Genomic DNA, 15,973 nt, shown 5'->3' with positions numbered 1-15,973 from the left:
TTTACTTTCATTTCATTTTACTTCCTTTAAGTAAGCCTCTAGTGGTGGGAGTGCTGGGCCTCTGAAAGAGATGTTACAAAAAATTATCCTTGTTCCTGCCTTCCTGGAACCCTTACTCTATCCACAGAACATCGCTTTCTGGGTGAGCCTTATGGTAGAGAGGATGTGACATTTCCAGTCACCTCCTTGTCCCCCAGAAAGCACTGCAGACTTCTTCTGGAATAAGGGGAAAGATTGAACTAGCGTTATGTCTTTGCATCTGCTCATGCCAGGCAGTTTTACACCTCTCACCTGTGAGTGATGCCAACACTATGTGAACGATCTCGTGCCCTTCTCTCAGCAGCCACGTGAGGCTGATCTGATTTATATCCTCCAGATGAGGGAGCGAGGCTCAGAGGTGGTCTGCTCTCCTGAGTCCCGCAGCTGGGGAGTAGCCAAGCTGATAGTTGTCCTTAGGTTTGCCAGGCCCCTGCTTGGGAGTGCTGCATCCCCACACCTGACTCCCAGCCTCTTCCGCTTTCCATCCTGTTCCATTCCATTCCGCAGCCTCAGCTTACCACGGAAGAAAGTGGGTTGGGGATTTCAAAACAGATTTCCCCAAAGGTCTGAAGTCAGTAGGGCTCAGCTTCTAGTTAAGCTTTACAATCAGCTTTTGTGTCAGTCCTGGGTCTCTCTCCTGTGCTGGCGGGATCCCGTGGAGCAGGGCCACCTCCCTGCCCTTGGCTGACATGGAGCCAGGGAGATGTGGGGAAGCCTCTGTTGCTGTCCTGGGACATGACTTGTGGGAGATGAGTTGGAATGAGCAGATCTTTAACTTAACCCGTGGTAATTATTAGCTTGATAATGGACATCTGCTAGGTGTTGCTGAATAGTGAACAGGTAAGACATTAGTAGGCAGGAAAAAAGAGTTAACCTTACGGTGAGGTAGAAAGACAGGGCCCCCTGCAAACACTGACTGAGCACCTATTTAGATGTGCCCTGTGCTCCTCTGACACTGTGCTTGCCTCTCTACATCTGTCTGTGTATGTGTATGTCCTAGTCCTTCACTCCCTCTGTGGGTCTCTGTGTGTCTCTGTGAGCCTGCAGGTGTGTGGCGTCTCCCTGTCTTTGTGTCTCTCTTCCCCTCATTCCTCTCTCTCTCTCTCTCTCTCTCTCTCTCTCTGCTGCTCTGCCCCTGTCCTGCCTTCTCACACTATTAGAATCTACTCACAGATGTGAAAACAGGTGTCCACACAAAAACTTGTACACAAATGTTCAAAGCAACGCTATTCACAATAGCTAAAATGTGGAAACAACCCAAATGTCCCTTGACTGACAACTAGAAAAATAAATGTGATATTTGCAGACATTGGAAGATTATTTGGCTATAAAAAATGAAGAGCTGATCCATGCTACAGTCTGGATGAACCTGGAAAATACACTAAATGAAAAAAGCCATTCATAAAAGACCACACGTTGTAGGATCCTGAGGGAATTTGTTCTCTTTCCAGATCCATGAGGGGGCAAAGTTTTAAGGGCAAAAGTTTCCCAGCGCCATGCACCCCTCCCATCTCTCTCCATCCGAGAAATTTAATGGTTTGTGTTTAAATTTCGGGGGTGCGGGAAGAAACAAAGTCAATCACCCCAGCGGAAGTTTAAAGGAACTCCTTTCAGAGGAACTTAGGAAGGTGGGCATTTCTCCCAGCGTAAATCCCCCTGCTTCTTCACCCGTGCCAAATTTCCAGCTTTCTGGAATCCCCTTCCACATGGTGAGAGCTCCCTCTGGAATTTCCCCTCTAGAATCCCCTTCCGTGCTCTTCGTAGAAGTCTTTCCCTTCTCCTCTTTTCTCTACCTAAGTAAAATCACCTTTCTGCAACACTTCCTGGGTCCGGTATTTACTTTTACCAGCATACGGTGCACCTGCAGTGGTCCCGCCACTTATTCCAAAAACCCACGGCGTTCTCTCAGGGAAGCTGTGCCTCACCGGCGCTCAAGAAAAAACCCGGTTACAATCCCATTCCTGTGAAATGTCTAGAACAGGAAGATTTATACAGACAGAAGGTAGATGAGTGGTTTCCAGGGGCTGGTGCAGAGGAAGGGGAGGAATGGGGTGACAGTGAAAAGAGGACACCGTTTCTCTTTGATGCGATAAAAATGTTCTAAAGTTGACGAGAGGCTGGGCACGGTGGCTCATGGCTGTAGTCCCGGCACTTTGGGAGGCTGAGGTGGGCAGATCACTGAAGGTCAGGAGTTCAAGACCAGCTTGGCCAACATGGTGAAATTCCATCTCTACTAAATACAAAAATCAGCCAGGCGTGGTGGGGCGTGTCTGTATTCCCAGCTACTTGGGTGGCTGAGACAGGAGTATTGCTTGAACCCAGGAGGTGGAGGTCGCAGTGAGCCAAGATCGTGCCACTGCACTCCAGCCTGAGTGACAGAGCGAGACTCTGTCTCAAAAAAATCAATCAGTCAGGTTGACTATAGTGATGGCTACACATATCTGAAGATACTGAAAACTATGAAATCTTATACTTTCGTGAGTGAACTGCAGGGTGTGTGAATTAAATCTCAATAAAGCTGTTAAACAACACTGTTCACACATAGGGCATCCTCAAATATGATGGAAACAAGCTGGCTTTGGGACCTAGAATCCTGGAACCCAGTCCCAGCTCTGCCACGTGTTTGCTGTGTGATGTTGGGCGGGAAGTGTAACCTGTCTGAGCCTCAAGTTTCTTGCTTAAAATGACAGCAGTGATCGTGCTTCCCTACCCCCCGACCCTGGAGTCACCCAGGGCTGAGTTAATGCATGTGAATGTTCCTGCCACAGAATAGGTGCTCAGTGTTTGTAGGGAGTCCTAAGTCTTTCTACCCCGCTGTAAACTTATTTTTTTCTGCCTAGTAATATCTTAGCTGTTCACTATTCGGCTACACGTAGCAGATGCCCATTATCAAGCTAATAATTGCCAAGGGTTAAATGAAAGATCTACTTGTTCCAGTGACTGGCGTGTCAGAATGCTCTTGGCTTTCTGCATGCTGAGCTTGTCAAAATATGTGGCCAGGACTGCTTTGGCCCAATGGATCAAGCTACAACTTTCTTGTCCTCTAGTGCCCAGAAAACCAGGGCTTGTTGGTTCCCGTCACACCTTGGATGACCTCTGTTTAATGAACAACTCATCTCAGCTGAAAACAGAAAATTCCAGAAGGCTCTGAGGCATGCTACTCTACAGCCTCTGTCTCTCCTTCCCATTCCTTTGCTTTGGAGGGAGGGAGAGATGCATATGTGCATCTTTAAGGATGCATTTATGCATTCTCTGAAAAGAATCCCTTTACATTGGCGACAGAAATGGCTTTTCCTTTCCTGCAATTACACTTTAACCAATTTTCTGAATAATCGCATTGCTTCAGCTGAAGAAGTTTTACCTTGTATATTTCGTTACAACCAATTTTCTAAATAATGGTATTGCTTCAGCTGGGGAGACTCTCCGAATTTGGAAGACACCTGACCTTAATGACGAGTGCTTTAAAAAACTAAAGGCAGTGGCTCCTGTTCAGGGAGCAGAGCCTGCTCCTTCCCTGGTTTCAGGTGTCACATGCTCCTGGTCCTTTAATGCCCTGGCAAAGACCATGACCGTCCGTGGCTGGCCCTGCAGGGTTTGCAGTCTGCAGGTAGATGGATCAGGTGGAGGCTTTCCTCCAGCTGGGATGTGTTCCTGATGCGCATTCCCCGGCTCCTCCATCCCCAGGTTCTGCCCTCACAGGTCTCGGGTGGGCCCCGTACCAACATCCTTTTCTTCTTTCTTCCTTCTTTTCTTCTTTCTTCTTTCTTCTTCTTCTTTATGTTTCTGATCTCAGCTCACGGCAACCTCTGCCTCTGGGGTTCAAGTGATTCTCCTACCTCAGCCTCCCAAGTAGCTGGAATTACAGGCACATGCCACCATGCCTGGCTAATTTTTTTTTTTTTTTTTTTAGTAGAAATGGAGTTTCACCTTGTTGGCCAGGATGGTCTTGAACTCCTGACCTTGTGATCCGCCTGCCCTGGCCTCCCAAAGTGCTGGGATTATAGGCATGAGCCATTCCTTGTTCACTGACAAAACCTCAAGAGGAAAGTGGGCCAGAATGCAGGGGGTTGAGAGCAGACCAGGCTCTGTACCCTCAGGTCAGAGGGAGGCCAGGAAGGGTTTTAAAAGGCACATGGATGGAAATTTATGTTTAAAAGATATTTCAATTTCTATGTGGTGAATGAATTGGAAGATGTCAACCTCTGAGCCTCAGTTTGCCCCACCATAAGGTAAGCGTGATAATAATAGTCCCACCTCCCCAAGCTGACTGACATGTGGTAATTAAATGGGCAAGCATGCGTAGGTGGCTGGACATGGTAGACCCTCTCAGTACATGGATGAGGAGCTGCTTAGGAAGCGATTTCAGCCCTTCAGGGTAAATATGGTGGAGGCCTAGGCGAGGGCCATGGGTTCCAGAGAGATTTGGGAGGTTAAGTTGATGGGATTCGTGGTCAGTTGGATGTGGGGACTTGGGATGTCAGAGTGCATGCTACCTCAGTATCCGCCGTAGGTTCCTGAACACGGTGAAGCCAAGCCCAGGGGCCTTCTCTCCGAACCCCCACTTCCCTTTAAGCTTCATGGCACTTAGTCTTGCCCTTATTTGCGTCATGTTGACAGAGCCAGCATGGCATCAGCTGGAGGGCAGACCTGGAGCCGGCAAAGCTGAGTTCAGGTCCCAGTTCTTGTGATGATTGGCTGTGTGGCCTTAGGCACATGGCTTTACCTCTCTGCGACTCATCTTCTGTGTCTGGAAGTGGAGACAGTGACCTCTGTGGCAGGGTCCTGTAGGGAGGTAGCATATGTTGGTGGTCTTCCCCTGTTCTTTTTTTTTTTCCTTGAGACCTTTTTGTTTATTTTTCTTCAACTTTTATTTTACGTTGTGGAATACATGTGCAGGATATGCAGGTTTGTTACATAGGTAAACGTGTGGTGGTTTGCTGGACAGATCAACCCATCACCTAGGCATGGAGCCCAGCATGCACTAGCTCTTCTTCCTGATCCTTTCCCTGTCCCTGCCCCCAAAAAGGCCCCAGTACCTGCTGTTCACCCTGCCCAATGTGTCCATGTGTTTTCATCGGTCAGCTCCTACTTGTGAGTGAGAACATGCGGTGTTTGATTTTCTGTTCCTTTGTCAGTTTGCTGAGGATAATGGCTTCCAGTTCCATCTATGCTCCTGAAAATGACATGATCTTGTTTCTTTTTATGGCTGCATAGTATTCCATGGGGCATATGTACCACATTTTCTTTATCCTATCTATCATGGATGGGTATTTGGGTTGATTCCATGTCTTTGCTATTGTGAATAGTGCTGCAATGAACATACACGTGCATATATATCCAGTATTGAGATTGCTGGGTCAAATGGCATTTCTGCTTCTAGGTCTTTGAGGAATCACTTACACTGTCTTCCACGATGGTTGAACTAATTTACGTTCCCACCAACAGTAAAAGTAAAAGTTTTGCTTTTTCTCCACAGCCTCACCAGCATCTGTTGTTTCTTGACTTTTTAATAATTGCCATTCTGACTGGCATGAGATGGTATCTCATTGTGGTTTTGATTTGCATTTCTCTAATCATCGGTAATGTTGAGCTTTTTTTCATATGTTTATTGGCCGCATGAATGCCTTCATTTGAGAAGTGTCTGTTCATGTCCTTTGCCCACTTTTTAATGGGGTTGTTTTAACTTGTAAATTTGTTTAAGCTCCTTGTAAACTCTGGATATTAGACCGTGGTCAGATGGATAGATTGAAAAATGTACTCCCCTTCTGTAGGTTGTCTATTCACGCTGATGATAGTTTCTTTTGCGGTGCAGAAGCTCTTTAATCAGATTTCATTTGTCAATTTTTGCTGTTGTTGCGATTGCTTTTAGCATTTTTGTCGTGAAATCTTTGCCGGTGCCTGTGTCCTGAATGGTATTGCCCAGATTTTTTTCTGGGGTTTTATAGTTTTGGGTTTTACATTTAAGTCTTTAATCCATCTTGAGTTAATTTTGTATAAGGTGTAAGGAAGGGTCTTCCCCAATTCTTGTCACCCAAGTCTTTTGTGAGTTGTAAGGTAGAGAAATGACAAGAACTGGAGCCCCTGGTATGCAGCCTCCCTCTCGTGTTGCTCACAGGGCATCAAGGTGCAGCTCTCCTTGGACACATTATTTTAAGCTGCAGGGTACATGTGCAGGATATGCCGGTTTGTTACATAGGTAAACGTGTGCCATGGTGGTTTGCTGCACAGATCAACCCATCACCTAAATATTAAGCCCGGCATGCACTAGCTATTCTTCCTTATCCTCTCCCTCCCCCCATCCCTAGGCCACAGTGCTGGCTCAGTGGGGGCTGTGTCAGCACCCCAAATTAGGAGCAAGTGATCCATCCTTCTGTGTTGCCCGCAATAGGGTGTCTTATTCCAAGTTGAACTTTGTGATTGGAAATTGGTCGTGGTAATGGAGCTTGCTCTTCAAGACGTGGTTGAGAAGCACTGGAATAGATGCAGATGCAGTTTTCTTCCATCAGTATGCTCATTGCTCAGAAGAGATTTTTCATGGTCTGCAGCGCCAGGCTGTGGGCTTGCCTGTCTGCTTATCTTCATTCACTATCTCGTGTTTTCCAAAGCACTGATTCAGCACTGACTTTGCAAAGTGCGGTGGTGGGGTGGGGATGACCCAACAGGAGAGAAATGGAGAGGATGTGGGGATATGGGGAAGGCCATGGTTAAGTTCATCCAGCTTCTTTATTTTTTATTTTTTGAGACAGAGTGTTGCTCTGTTGCCTGGGCTGGAGTGCAGTTGGGGGATCTCGACTCATTGCAACGTCTGCCTCCCAGGTTTAAGTGATTCTCCTGCCTCAGCCTCCCGAATAGCTGGGACTGCAGGCATGTGCCACCACACCCTGCTCATTTTTGTATTTTTAGTAGAGATGGAGTTTTACCATGTTGGCCAGGATGGCCTCGATCTCTTGACCTCATGATCCACCTACCTCGGCCTCCCAAAGTGCTGGAATTACAGGCATGAGCCACTGCGCTCATCCCATCCAACTTTTTATTGAGTCAGGGGAGGTGATTCCAGAGTAGGATTTGACAGTGGTGTGTTATACCACTACGCACAGCAACCCACTGATTGGTTTCTTCTCTATTCTAGCAACTCAGCAGGGTGCTTTATGTATGTAGTCCTTGAGGGCAGATCCTCTGCTGATTTACTATCTGGGAAGACTAAGATTCACAGAAGTTAGAAGACTTGCCCAACCACTTACTTTTGTTTAAGGGTCTAATCCAAAATCTTGTTGAATATTATTGCGTGTGTTTATACCTGTGGCAATGCTAAAATTATTTTGTGTGTTTGCTTTTCCTAATTCTTTAGGAGACTCTCTTGTCAATTATTCTCAAGTTATTCAAATCCTTATTTTTTCCAAAGCTGAAGCATTTTGATTAAATTAACATTGTGCCATTCTCTTTTGATAGATTTTTTCATCTACTCATCCATCTCTCCACCTTTTCATTCACCCATCCATGTGGCTGTCCACCCACCCACCAACCCATCTATTCATCTACCCATCCATCTATCCATCCACCCATCTATCCATCTGTCTACCTATTCATCCATCCATTCATCCATCCATCCATCCATCCATCCATCCGTCTACCCATCCATCCATCTGCCCACCTATCCATCCACCCACTCATCTATCCATCTGTCTACCTATTCATCCATCCATCCATCCAGCCAGCCATCTCTCTACCCATCCATCCATCCACCCATCTGTCTATCTGCCCACCCATCCATTCATTCGCTCATCTATCCATCTGTCTTCCCATCTGTCCATCCACTCATCTATCCATCTGTCTACCTATCCATCCATCCACTCATCTGTCTACTCATCCATCCATCCACCCATCCATCCATCTGTCTACCCATCCATCCATCATACCCATCTATCCATCTGTCTTCCTGTTCATCCATCCACTCATCTATCTGTCTACCCATCCATCCATCCATCCATCTATCCATCTGCCCACTCATCCATTCATTCACTCACCCATCCATCTATCCATCCATCTGTTTGTCGACCCATCCACTCATGTTCCTTCTGGCAAGGAAGAGCTTATATGAATCTAAACATGCCTATTATGGTCCCTTTCTGAGGCTGCTCTTACAAATGGGATGTGGCATATTAGAAAAACTTGACAACTTATCCTTCATTTTACAGAAAGTTTCCCATGCCATTTGTGTCTTTTCCTCCCAGGAATGTGAGCCACCTTCCAACAGCAACGTCACAGCATTCGCTCTGAAGGCAAAAGTCATCTACCCCATCAATCAGAAGTTCCGGGTGAGTGTCCTGAGCTCCATCATAGAAATGGAGTTACTTCTGTCATGTGCCAGTGATTGGGAGGAAAGTAGGGGGATTAACTGTGTGATGTTTCATTCTGTTTGAGTGTTTTATGACAAGTCATTTTAATAGGGGTAGTTTAGAGGCTTTGTAATGGAGCAAAACTTAGGGTTAATCTGTCTTATGACAGTGTTATCAGGAAGAGGACATGCCCATGGTAACCATGGTAAGGAAGTTCCATGGCTCCTTGTACTCCTGGGGACGCGAGGTGACAACACAGTAGGACAGCTCCCTCTCTGCCTTTTTAACACTAATACAAACACAGATACCGACTCAGTTCCCAGTGCTAATCCTCATTCACAGAGCCCTGGACTAATGCCAGCACTGGCACTCACTGAACACTTACGTGCACAGGGCCAGCGTCGTGCTGTTTGTCATGCATTAGGCAATTCAACTTGGTGCTATGTCTATCAGGTAAATAATATTGTCTCCACATGACACGTAAGGCAACTGAGGGCCAGAGAGGCTAGTGACCTGAGGTCACGTGACAAGAAGTGGCAGAACCGGAATCAAACCCCAACACCTGGCTACGGTTACACCTTCTGCAGCCTTCAGCCTGGGAGGTGCTTCGTGCCAAAAGGTTTCCTAGTGAAATAAGTTCGGGAAAGTGCGGTTTGCTTTCTTGGTGATCAGGATGACGAGCTCTGGAGTCCCAGTAACTCAGTCCTAACCCCATTTCAGCCATGCTGTGCTGCGTTTCCTGACTTCTCCGTGCCTCAGTCTCGTCATCTGTGAAATGGGGGTGCTGGTGCTTCTGCCTCGCGCCGTTGTTTCGGTGCTACACAGGATAACATAATAAGGGCTCAGACAGTGCACAGCCTCTGCACACTGAGAACATGTTAGCATTTCTGAATTATTACTTGCTTCTGAAGACAGCCAAAGCATATTAAAGGTTCTGAGAATTCCTGCTCCAAAGAAACCTTTCACCTTGTTTAACACAGGCTTTCCCCAACTGATTTGTCTGTGGAACCTTTGTGGCAAGGAGTAACTGGCTCATCTCATGGAACTGTTCCCCAGAGCCCGCATTGGGAACCACATCCTTCACATTGTGGAAGGGTGGGACGGTGGGTGGTTGAAGGGCACTTCCCCATCCTCTGGGTAGGCCCTGAGTGGGCCCTGGGGATCATGCCATGGTCAGGAGGGCATCAGCCCCACCCTAGAGGCCCTCACTGCCTGGGTGGATCGGAATACACCCAGATTGCAGGACAGCACGTGATGAGATAGGCAAGAGGCAGATACCAGGGACTGCGGAGCCATTATGGGGTCTGGGATCCATGCCTGGAGGGAGGGACACTTCCACCCAGCAAGCAACAAATTGCGGGGGGTGATTCAGAGGGAGGGACCAAAGTCGGGAAAGGCCCCGAATGATGAAGCGACCAGGAGTGTCTGAGACAGAGCCACCTCAGTGTGGCTTGGGCAGCCAAAGGTGGAGGCTGACGTTTGCTGGGCCCTCCAGCCGTGCCAGGCCCCAGGCTGTGACCTCCTGTGGCCTAGTGTGCATGGCACTCCAGCTTCTTGGTAAGGAGCATGGAGCCTGTCGGTGGGCAGGGGGAGGGACGGTGGCGCCTGCTCTGTGCAGGGGAAGGACAGGTGGTCGGCAGGATTCGCGGAGGGAGCAGACGGGTCAGACAGCAGCGAGTGAACTGGGTCAGGGCAAGCGGTGGCTGTGGAACAGGTCAGAGTTGCCAGCTGGGAGGAGGGTGCAGCTGGGTGTCCGGGGCACAGATCGAGGTTGGCAGCTTAGGGGAAGGAGCCTGGTGCGGAGGGGCTGGCCTCATGAGGAGAAGTGAACTGTGATTTGGGCCTATGGGATGTGTTGTGGCAGAAGCCGGGACAGAAGCTCTGTGGTGTCTGCTGGCACCCCGGCCAGTCTCCTCCAGCCAGGCTTCCTGTGAGCATCTAGAGTGCGTCTGGTAGAATTGTTAATACTGGATCAAATCCCTGAGGCATCACATGGACTGAGTGTGACTTTCCTACCGCCACCCCAGCCTCTGGCCGATGGCTCCTCCAACCCGTCTCTGCACGAAAACTTAAAGCAGGCTGTGTTGCCGCACCAGCCAGCAGAGGCCTCCCCTTCCAGCAGCCTGGGGAGCCTGAGCCAGGCTGAGAAGGATGACTACAGCTCCTCGTCCAGTGTCCACTCAGCCGCCAGCGATGACAGGTTTCTCAGCCGCACGTTCCTCCGGGTGAACGCCTTCCCTGAGGTGCTGGCCAGCGAGAGGTAGGGAGAGGGGCAATGGAGGATGAGGCTTCTGGTCCTCTTGGCATGGGCCAGGAGGGTCACATCTTTGTCAGAGGAGGAATCAGAGGCCTAGAGAGGTTCAGTGACTCTGCCAGGGACACACAGCCACCCAGCATCACAGTCAGAGCCCCAGATGAATTTGTCACTTGTGTGCTGTGTTGACCAACACTGGGGTTATAGAGTCAGGCCTGAGCCCTGGGGAGAGACGACAAGGCGGCCTCATTTAATCACTGGCATGCCCCATGCATGCCATCCTAGCCGCTGGTGAAGTTGATTAAGTGGGTACTTCTGAGTACTGGACAGAGTGCTAAGCACTTTACAGAGATTAACGATCTCATAACGATTTTGCCCAGTGGGAGGGAGCCTGGGACAGGTTCAGCAATCGGTAAGTGTTACTCAATGAATGAATGAATTCCCCTTAACATACCTATGAGGTTAGGACTGTCACTTCCCCCATTTCACAAAGAATAAAGGGAAACCCAGAGAGGCTACATGACTTCTGGTCACACAGCAGTGAGTGACAGAACTGGGTTTGACCCAGCCCAGAGCAGGGCTCAGCACCTAGGGGCTTGAGAAACTCAGTCTGACAGGTTCACACACCCGGCCTCAGGCCTCTCTCTGCTCTGAAATTACATGAATCCAAGGGTGGGATGGTCCAGCATACAGCCTCTGCTCGGGGCTGGCAGAAGGACTGGGCTCAGCTCCTTGAGCCTGAATGTGACCCAGGCAGAAGGGACTTCACTGAAGAGGGACCTTCTTGGATTGGCCAGCCCTGGCTTAGAACAGCTTTCTTTCAGCATTCGGACTTAGAGGATTTGAAACAGTTTGGGTGGGAGTGTCATCATGTAAAATGTATTTGCCTATGAGGGAAAAATGCTCAGACTTCTACATCTGCCGTGTGTCTGCCCCCGTGGACCCGCTGATGATCACTTGATTTCTCTGATCCTCTCTTCCCTGAGTCAGTTTCTGCATCTGTAAAATGGGCATGAGAATGTGTCCGCTAAGGCATCGAGGAAAGATGACATGTGTGATGACAGATATGAACATGCTTGAGGTTGGGCATCGTGGCTCATGCCTATAATCCCAACATTTGGTATCCAAGGTGGGTAGATTACTTGAGCTCAGGAGTTCAAGACCAGCCTAGGTAACATAGTGAGACCCCATCTCTAAAATAAAATACAAAACTCAGCTGGGTATGGTGGCGCATGTCTGGTAGTCCCAGCTACTCAGGAGGCTGAGGTGGGAGGATCACTTGAACCTGGGAGGTGGAGGCTGCAGTGAGCTGTGATTGTGCCACTGTACTCCAGCCTGGGAGACAGAGAAAAACCCTGTTTCTAAAAAGTAAATAATTTTTTAAAGAAAATACTCAAAGGAGGAAACAGCATTTTTATTTCTCCCCCTTCCCTCTCTCACTGGTTTTCTCTTGGAAGTCCCAGGCAACTGTGTCTCTGACACCACCTGTTGTCTTCTGGCCATTGGTGGGTTTCAAACAGCTCATTCAATCCCTTCTTATAAGCCTGGAACGAGTGTAAGGACCTCAGCATGCTGTGGAATGAGAGTCTGAGGCAGGGCGTGCTGTGGCTTATACTGATTAGGAGCGTGCCAATATCCATGCTTTTCGTTTCCAATATGCTGAAAGTCTTTTCCAGTTCTCATTTTATTTTGCAGTGTAGACATTGACCTGTGTATCTACAGCCTTCACTTAAAAGACCTGCTGCATTTGGACACGGCTCTGAGGCAGGAAAAGCACATGGTAGGTGGAGGTGTTCGCATTCCCTCCTTTTCATGGGGGCAGGAACTGGGAGACACGGCCTCTGTGTGCAGTGGGTCCCAGGGACCCTTGAGAGGCCGACATCAATGAAAACAGAGCTGCTGAAAGGTGGGGCAAGCAGCGCTGCCACGCATCCAGCCACAAAATGCAAAAGCACTTCATGCCTATTGGTGGGGCGTGGCGTTTACTTTAACTAGAGCTGTGGAGCCTCAGCAAAAAGAGGAGTATTTCGTCCCAGGGCACACCTCCTGCTGGAGACAGAGGTAAGAGATATTTAAAAGAGAATAATATTTTTAAAGGATTAGTAATAATATTTATGAACATGAATTTTCTAGAGTGCTTGCTATGTCCTGGGTCCCAGGAGTATTACACTTAAACCTCAGCACAATCCAGAGGGGCAGGTATTAGTATTATCGCTACTCTGCAGGTGGGGAAACTGAGGCACAGGGAGGCGGAGGTACTGTGTGGTGCCCAGATGAGACATTGAGTACCTTCTTATGGGGGCACATGTTCTCTTGGCTGAATGAACAGGAACTCAGAACTGTGGATGTGAGGAAAACAACATTAGTCTCTGCCGGATGAATAGGGTCCAGACCTGCAGGGTCCCGTGAGTCCCTCTCTATAGGTGTGGAGACGAGAAACTGTGGAAATAAAAGACACAAGACACCAAGAAAGAGAAAACAGAGTTTGGGCCCAGGGGTCCACTGCCAACCAAAGTGTGGAGTCCAGCAGTGGCCCTGAGTGCCTGGACACTGACTTTTATTGAGTCCACAGCAGGGGGACGGGTAGGTAGAATGAGGTAATCGTGGCCAGTGATAGGGCCAGGTGAATCACGTGACTTGGAGACAGGGGCCCAAGACTTTGAAGAAGCCAAGGCGAGGAGAAAACCCAAGGTGTCAGCACTTTTTTCATATTTGTCAAGAAATAGCAAGGTAACTAAGATTTATGTTACTAATTCTCATCTTCTATGAAAAAGAGGAACCAGGTGCAGAAGCAGAACTTGAAAGTAGACGTGGAACCTGACCACTGAACCACAGAACCACATAGAGAATTAAGTCCTCGGATGTCTGTGGGCCTCCCTGACAGTGTCAGGCTGACCACAAGAGCTTGGAAGAGCGGAGTTTTCTCCTAATTCTTCAGAGGAAGGAGAGACTTGGTCATCTTGGACGTCTCCTTCCCTAGCTGGCTAAACGGCGGGTGCTTTCACAACGCTGACACTGCCGCACAGCCAAGGCATCCTCCAGCAGACCTTATGCAGGCATGACAGAGCGCTTGCAGCATCTTGCCTTATGGTCACCTCTTTTCCAATGCCACTTCAGCTCCATACTTCTTGACCTGAGACTTATTAGTAAAATTAAAGATTATATGATTATGTGTATATATTTATGATTACATATGAATAGCTATGTGGCTATGATTATATATATGTAGGAATAACTATATAACTATATCTCTAATTTGTTTCTAATTCTGTGTTTATATGAGAACATGCTGAGGCTTCAGACCCTTGCCTAGGCTCTTGCAGAGATCCCCCCCGCCCGACACAGATGCGCCTGGCCTTGATGGACTCACCCGTGGATCTGAGCTGTGGGAAGCCAGACAGACGAGTCCCACCATAGCTGCAGAATCCCAGTGGGTTTAGCCAGGCATCAAGACCCCAGGGGTTAAAAATGTGCTATTTCTCCATGAGGCACATTCTCTGGATTACTGAATGAGGGATGAGACCTACAGAGAGAAGAAGGCAGGTGAGAGAAAGAGGAGAGAGAGGAACAGAGGCAGACAGACACAAGATATGTCTACAGGGCATGCTTATCAACTGGAAAAGGGCAAGAACATCACGTTGGAGGCCAGGCGTGGTGGCTCACACCTGGAATCTCAGGCTTTGGGAGGCTGAGGCAGGAGGATTGCTTGAGCCCAGGAGTTTGAGACCAGCCTGGGTAACATGGCAAAAACCTGTCTCTACCAAAAAAAAAAAAACAGATTAGCCTGGTGCAGTGATGCATGCCTATAGTCCCAGCTACACTTGAGTCCAAGAGATGGAGGCTGCAGTGAACCGTGATCACACCACTGCACTCCAACCTTGGTGACACAAAAAACAGATTAGCACACTGGGGATGCGCCTGAAAGAAACTTGTGCTCTGTGTGAATAGGACTAGCCTTATGAACAGGTGCCAATGTTTGAAACCGTAAATATGCTAGAATTCGAGAAATCGAGCATAGCCCTCCCTGCCCCCACCCCAGCACCCATTGATGTCCTGGGACGTGGGCCACCTAGCACCCTGTGGCTGCAGCCTGCCCTCAGTGCACTCCTCCGGCCGTGGCTGTTTTCTCCAAGGCTCCAGGCTCCCTGGGAGGATCAGTTCTTTCTGGGCTCAGAGCCCATCCAGTTGGTGAGCAGAGTGGTCCTGGCTGGCCTTGCCCCACAGCCAGCAGGCACCCATAGTGAGCAGCCTGTGGTCCTGGAGGGATGGTTCACCATCACTCACCATCCAGCACTGGGGCGTGGCCTCTGCACACTGCTGGGCACAGTGTCAGACACCAGAGGTGGCCTCTGCCTTTGTGGAGCCCACACTCTCTGGGGCAGCAGGGAGGGGAGTAAACAGATGTCACAAAATATACAGTGGCAGGCAGCATGACAAAGGCCTGCGACAAAGCACCATGCAGGTGTAAAGGGGGCACCAGAGGGAGTGCAGGCTGGGAAAATGGTCAGGCTTCCCTGGGGGTGAAAACCCAGGGAAGTTCCAGGAGCACTGGATTATGAGACAGAGACCTAGGCTCTAGTCCACCCTTTGACAATTAGGAGCTGTGTGACTGGGTAAATTGCTTCACCTCTTTGGGCCACTTTAGGAAAGGCTTAAAGAAAATACTTTTTCAGCTCTTACTCTGTGGAATTACTGAGTTACTGGGAAGTCAAGCTGTCCTGCTTTGAGAGGGTTCTGTGGGTAGAACTCTGGGCTTCATGTAACAACTGTGTGGCCTGCATGGTCACAGCAGCGATTATTCTGCATGTACGCTCTTATAGGCTCGCTCGGTGCTTTAAATCTTTGAAGTTTTACCTGTCGCTTCACTAACAACGAACCTGAGGCTCAGAGAGGTTAAGTCACTTGTCCAAGGTCACACAGCGGGTGATGGCAGAATCAGACCTGGACAAGGTCTGTCTGAGTGCAAGGCCTCTGCATGCTCGGGTGTAGCCCTGCACTCTGCACATCAAAGGTGCTTAGGAGAAATGTGTTGCGCATGTGACTGGCACCGCCCTGAGAGAGCTGCCTCCCAGCACAGTCCTTCCTTCTCTGGGGAGTACAGCTCCATCGTCGTGTGCTGGGTCTGTAGGAACTGGGTGAGCCCCTGGAGCTGTGCTACCTGGAGACCTCAAGCTCTGTTTCCCTGGTCGAGATGAGCTGAGGTTCAGAAGTTCTTCAGACCACGGGAGACCCTCATGTGTCCCAGAAGTTTGGAGCTCCCTGGCTGGCCCTGAGGAGGAAGAAACTGGCTCTGGGCTTGTCCAAGAGGCAGGAGAAGCTGGAGTGGAACCTCTATAAATAGATT

General features: G+C 49.0%; 1 protein-coding gene across 4 annotated transcripts in view; it reads left to right on the top strand.

Annotated features, from left to right (window-relative positions):
* EVC (EvC ciliary complex subunit 1) overlaps nucleotides 1-15,973 on the top strand; it is an 89,968-nt gene that overhangs the window by 9,234 nt on the left and 64,761 nt on the right. For all 4 annotated transcript variants that reach the window (XM_037742225.1, XM_017539138.2, XM_017539142.2 and 1 more), the window contains exons 3-5: nucleotides 8,271-8,354; nucleotides 10,403-10,635; nucleotides 12,325-12,409. In XM_037742225.1, coding sequence (XP_037598153.1) covers nucleotides 8,271-8,354; nucleotides 10,403-10,635; nucleotides 12,325-12,409 — 402 coding nt within the window. The remainder of the gene's footprint in view (nucleotides 1-8,270; nucleotides 8,355-10,402; nucleotides 10,636-12,324; nucleotides 12,410-15,973) is intronic.

The sequence above is a fragment of the Cebus imitator genome, unplaced genomic scaffold (genome assembly GCF_001604975.1).
Source record: "Cebus imitator isolate Cc_AM_T3 unplaced genomic scaffold, Cebus_imitator-1.0 Scaffold117, whole genome shotgun sequence".
NCBI classification, from domain to species: domain Eukaryota; kingdom Metazoa; phylum Chordata; class Mammalia; order Primates; family Cebidae; genus Cebus; species Cebus imitator.
This window is presented reverse-complemented; position numbering and strand designations above follow the sequence as displayed.